Below are 6,000 nucleotides of genomic sequence, written 5' to 3'. Positions count from 1 at the left end.
AATAAACAAATCCATACAGTCAGATATTAGAATATATGTTACCAGGGGGCCATTGTGAGGGTAGAGAAAGGGGAGTTAATGCTTGAATTGAACAGTTTCTGTTTGGGATGATGGAGGGCTTTTGGTGACAGGTGGTGGAGGTGGTGGCATGGCACTGTGAACATCATTAACAAGATTGAAATGTATATATGCTTGAGATTAAAAGAGGGAGATTTTGTGTTGTATATATCTTGCTAGGATAAAAATAAAAAAAAAATCTATACGACTGTACAACACAGTGAATCCTAATGTAAACCATGGAAGGAATATATATAATAAACTGTTCTTTCATCATCTGCAGCAAGTATACCACACTAATGCAAGGTGTTAATAATAGGGTAGATATGGGAGCTCTGTATTTTATGCATGATTTTTCTGTAAACCTACAACTTCTCTAATAAAAAATGGCAAAAATGGTAAAAAAAAATAAATAAATAAAAATATTGACCAGATTTTAACTTCGGACCCAGTGATCTCAGGTTTAGGGATTTATCCTAAACACATAAATAATAGAGAAGGGGCAGGGGCATGTTGTTCTCCTTACAGCTCTCCTTTTTGCTGCGTAGAATGTGCATGTCATGACCAAAGCTCCAGCATTCTCCTTAGCATGAAGTAGAAGCCGCATCCTGATGGTGCAGCAGAAAGCTAGGAGCTATAGAGCTGTCACACTATCTCAGGACTATCTATCTCCAGACAATTTTCTATGAGAGAGAAAAAAACTTCAATCTTGTTTAAGCCATTGTTACATGCAGCTGAAGCTAATCCTAGCTAATACATTGGATTACTGAATGTATTAATTAACTACCATAAAAGTTGGGGTAATGGATGTTGGTGATGGTAGCACAAAATTTTGAATGTAATTAATATCACTGAATTGTACATTTGAAAGTGGTTAAAACAGGAAATTGTGAGTTGTATATATGTTACTACAATAAAAAAATTTTTGAAAGAAAAAAAAAATCAACTACAGGAGTAGTTATATAGAAAGAGTCAGAGAGCTTGGTTCTAAAGTCTTCACTGAATGAAGGGAGTAAACAGGAGGTCTGTACATAACTGCAACCAGGAAAGGGAGTGGGAATTTGAGAAAAGGGGTTGAAACAATGGTCCTGAGGCAAAAATCAAGGAAGATACATACCCCACTTTCTTTCTTGTGTTAAGTATGATTCTGACTTTTTCAGATCTTACTTTTTGTGTTTGCTCGAGGAAATAAGTTGTAGATAGGATATATCACTTGTATTTCTAACCACAACAGAACATTATCTATGATATACTGGCTCAAATCATTATCTATTCAGGAATACTCTCTGAAAGAATGTAATTGCTCCACAGGTATTTCAAAATGTTAAGCACCTCTTACACTCTTTAATCACTTTTTATAAAAATATTATTCACTATTTGATTTAATCTTTTAAAAGTTACTCACAGTTTCATCTCCCATGTTGTACTGATTCATTCAATTCATATATCATTAATTTACTGAGGTCTTACTATGTTCTAGGCACTAAATTATCCACTAGGAATACATAGATTAATTACAAAGTATCTGCCTCCAAAGAGTTTACTGGTTCAAGGTGGTGACAGGTGAGAAAACCATTTGTTATTATATAGTGTGATAAAGATATTCACCAAACTGAGGAATAGACAGGGAGCACAGAGGAAGGTCACTTATTTCATTTTGGAGATCAGGAAGACATTCTTGGAAGAGGTAACAGATGAAATGATTCTTGAGGGTGAAATAGTTGTTAGCCAGCTGGGCAAGTGGAGAATGTACTGAGAGGATGATCTAGCACAAGAATGTGTAAAAGCATGGAAAAGCACAGCACTGCAGGGAATCAAGTAGTTGTTACGGCTGGATTGTGGTGGGCATGAGAGGGTGGATGGAGGATGTATATTACTACTGACAAAAGTAACAGGGGAAAGACCCAGTATTAAGTAAAATTACCTTATTTATGAATGTGCTTACCATTGTTATTGAAAAGATCATAATTTTACTAGTGGAGACTACTGGCTTAATGTGCTGAGCTAGAAGGAAGATGTGTCTTTTGAGGTTCTATCCTACTTTTCCCCCTGTCTACATGTTTAGTCTATACTTACTGAGCAAAAGAAACAAAACTACAGTTAAGTTGTGCTTTATTAGAACAATTTAACTTGTAGAGTGATCAAGGAAAAGCTTAGTAATTTAAATGAATGCTACTATTCAAAATTCCTCCTCCTCTATAAAAATTCCCCTATACTGTGGCTCTGTCAAATCTTGAATCAAAGGAATACGTTTTTTTAAATAAATTTTTAAAATCTTGAGAATAGTTTTAGATTTACAGAAAAGTTGCAAAGATAGTACAGAGAGTTCCCATATACCCCACACCCAATTTCCCTTATTATATTAACATGCTATGTATAGCACATTTATCACAACTAATGAACCAATATTGATAAATTATCATATTATAATATTATAATTACTATACATTAACCAGAGTTCATCTTTCATTCAGATTTCCTTAACTTTTACCTAAAGTCCTTTTTTATGTTTCAGAAACCCATGCAGGATATCACATTGTATTTAGATATCTTGTCCCCTTAGGCTCACCTAGACTGTACAGGCTTTCCTTATTTTTGATGACCTTAAGAGTTTTGAGATGGTCAAGCATTTTGCAAAATATTCCTCAATTTAGGTTTGTCTGATTTTTTTCTACGATTAGACAGGGGTTATGGGTTTTGGGACAATAGTGGTAAAGTGATAGTCTCATCACATGATATCAAGGGAACATACCAGCAACATGATTTATCACTGTTGATGTTAACCCTGATCACCCAGCTAAGGTAGTATTTGTCAGGTTTTTTGAGTCTTAAGTTACTTTTTCCCCCTTTTCCATATTGTACTCTTTGGAAGGAAGTCACTATGGGCAGCCCACACATAAGGAGATTTATGTTCCACCTCCATGAGGGTAGAGTATCTACAAAAATTATTTGTAATTCTTTTCTATGGAAGACTTGTCTATTCTCTCCCATTTATTCAATCAAGATTTGTCTATTCTCTCCCATTTATTCCATCATTTATTCATATCAGTATGGACTCCTGGAAATGTGAGCATTTCCTTACTTTACTTTTTAGGTAATTGGATTTTATAATTGGGAAAATTATATAACCTTTTAATATAATTACAAAAGCAAGATAAGATAAACTGAGTATCAGTTAGTAAATAGGACTTTGTATCTTGAGCAATTTTAGCTTGAATTAGAAGTTGATCAAAGATTTTTTTGTAACCTTGCATATTTTAAGTAGAATGTGAGAGTCAATGAACTTGACAGTTTGTTAAATAATCTCATACTTTTTATTTAAAGAAGAAACTAGTGTACTTATTTCTGATCAGCTAGGAATTATATTGCAAAAGGACTGTTAGTTTGAAAAATTTGCATGCTAAAAGAAGGAAATTAAAAGGAAGCAACCTCCAGGTAACTTCTGAACTAGAGTGATCTGCTGATAATAGATACTAGATATATTTTAGTAGATAATAAGTCACCAGCATTGTACAAGGATTAGAGAACAAAGAGGATGTAAGAAGTAATAAAAATACTCTGTTCTCTAATTCTCAAAAGGCATTTCCACAGAGATACTGGCCCAAGGGCAGGCAGTTGTTCAAATGGTTATATAGGTAGGAGGAAGTTATAATCCCCCCATTTGTGGTTCTCTTACATGTATTTATATTAGAAAACATAATAATTTCTAATGTTGATCTTTCCTTTGTTAAAATTTATCCTGCTGTTGAGTAATAGGGAGCAATCACAAAATTTATGACCATATTGCACAACAGCTGATCTGCTGCTACCAGTACCAGACCTTCCTTCGTGGAATTCAGTGTGCCTGACAGCTGAGCCTTAGTTAACTTCTTCGTGCAAAGCAAACAGCAGAGCAAAACTTCTATAAATAGAGCAAAACTTCTACAGATGAGAAAACAGAATCAGCAGCAGCACTGGGATGCAAACTGAACTCCCTGCTTTCCATTTTCAGAACCACACTACTCTGATTCAGAACTGCTCTGTTTTTAGAACTACACTGTATGACAAAAGAAAAACTGGTATAAGCAGAATGTCCCCACATTTGGTCTTAATATAAATTCTATTTTAATACATAAATGACCCCTTTGGATACTTATTAATTCTACTCCATGAGGTGAAGAGGGTGAGAAGAAAAATTAGAGGTGGTGAGAGGCAAATCAAATCCCATTAGTAGTCTACCTTTCAACAGTTGCAGATACTTAGTATACTTTCTAAGATAAAGTTTTGATGGCTCCTGAATACGGGAACTGAGTTCAAAACAGACAGGTCAGCTAATGTAAAATCCCAAGTTACTCAACCAAGTTGAATCTATTACCAGATTATTAGAATGACCTATGAGTCTAGAAAGTTGAAATTAGTTTCTTCAATGACAAAAAAAAGGCATGTTGCTTAGAGAAAAGGAGTAAAAATGACCGCCTATCAGGGATACTGGGTGATGGTGAGTAAAACAAAATAACTGAAGTATTTATGTCTCATCTCAGATTTTTAAAACTGTTATATGACTGTTATTTCTCTTATCTCTCAATAAACATACATTTAGTTAAAATTTTAAAAACAATAAAAAATTGAGTGTCTAACAAAAAACCAAATCCCATCAGAAGCAAAGTTACCGAGTCAGTCATTTCTTATAGAGGCTGACTTATGCTCCCATCATAGTAATTGTTGTTGGTTAACAACAAGTATTTATTAAGCACCTACAACATGTCAAGAATTTTGCTAAGGACATTCAAGGATGACTGAGTTCACAGTCTAGAGATTATTGGAAGGAAAAGTGATGGGTCATGAGAGGAAGGAATGAGAATCAATATGAATGAAAAACTGGAATTTCACTGTGGAGAAAAGAGGAAAGAGAATTAATGCTATGGAAAGAAATTTAAGTAGATTTCTGGGCAATGTGAAGCTGCGAGTTTTTCAATCTCTTCAATTTCTTAAGGCATCTCTAGATCCAGCTTCCCAATGAAAGCTGGGGCAATGACAATGGAGTAGCTAGAAATAGGCCACAATTATAGCAAAGAAAGCAACAACAAGCATAACCCTGACTATTGTCATTGTTGAGATCATGGAGTCACTCTTTTCAACTACTCTTGTCATCATAGGCTTCTTGATACGGTGGTCTGTGGTGAGGAGAGCTTTTCGAGCTCCAGCCCACTTTCCAGGACCCTGTAGACGATATTGGATTGGAGTACAAGGTCCCCAGAATAACTGTAATGCCAACTTGGGGTCAGTGAAGGCCAGGGACAGCACGTTGGGCTTGACCCCCAAAAGATTAGCAAGCTCATCCATTACTTCTATGTAGTCTACCTGAATGGTATGGCGTTGGCTCTCCACATACCTGGAACAGACAGAACAGAAGCAATGATTTATCAACAGTTCAGTTAATGAATCATTTCCTCAGTCTGTCAGTGCTTGGTGAGTGCCTGTTATTGGCTTAATACTGGGGTAGGAGCTGTGGAAAATAGGGAAGAAATATAAGACACTGTCTCTGTCCTCAAGGAGCTCATATTCTAGTAGAGGAGATAAGACTGACACATAAGAAGCATAGAGAAATATGAAACTTTGGGCAATTCATGTGGTTTTAGATTACTAAATAGAAATGTAAAGAGGGAGTAGTTAAAAGAGAACAATAATAGTTGGGGCTTTGAAGGAAGTAGGTGATATAGATAGGCTGAGAGCAAAGAGGACAGTATTACAAGTCAGTTTAACAGCAGAATGAAGGAGTAAAGATGAAATGAGTGTAGAATATGTGTGGGCACTACCTACAGCAGAGGAGACATGTTGTAGGAAACAAGGATAGAGATGGAGAGACAGATATAGCAGATCCAGATTCTGAACATTCTTAATTATCAGAAAGCAAGAACTCATTACAAAAATATTCCTCCTCCAAGTCAGTCACTGTAAGTGCGG

General features: G+C 35.5%; 1 protein-coding gene across 8 annotated transcripts in view; it reads right to left on the bottom strand.

Annotated features, from left to right (window-relative positions):
* Window positions 1–4,758: 4,758 nt before the first annotated feature.
* FMO5 (flavin containing dimethylaniline monoxygenase 5) overlaps window positions 4,759–6,000 on the bottom strand; it is a 73,748-nt gene continuing 72,506 nt past the window's right edge. For 6 of the 8 annotated variants that reach the window (XM_037826214.1, XM_037826216.1, XM_037826215.1 and 3 more), the window contains exon 9: window positions 4,759–5,428. In XM_037826214.1, the coding sequence (XP_037682142.1) occupies window positions 5,083–5,428 (346 nt within the window). In that variant the 3' untranslated portion in view covers window positions 4,759–5,082. The remainder of the gene's footprint in view (window positions 5,429–6,000) is intronic. The other 2 variants (XR_005215259.1, XR_005215258.1) reach the window with 2 other exon arrangements.

The sequence above is a fragment of the Choloepus didactylus genome, chromosome 2 (genome assembly GCF_015220235.1).
Source record: "Choloepus didactylus isolate mChoDid1 chromosome 2, mChoDid1.pri, whole genome shotgun sequence".
In the NCBI taxonomy this organism is placed as follows: Eukaryota; Metazoa; Chordata; class Mammalia; order Pilosa; family Megalonychidae; genus Choloepus; species Choloepus didactylus.
This window is presented reverse-complemented; position numbering and strand designations above follow the sequence as displayed.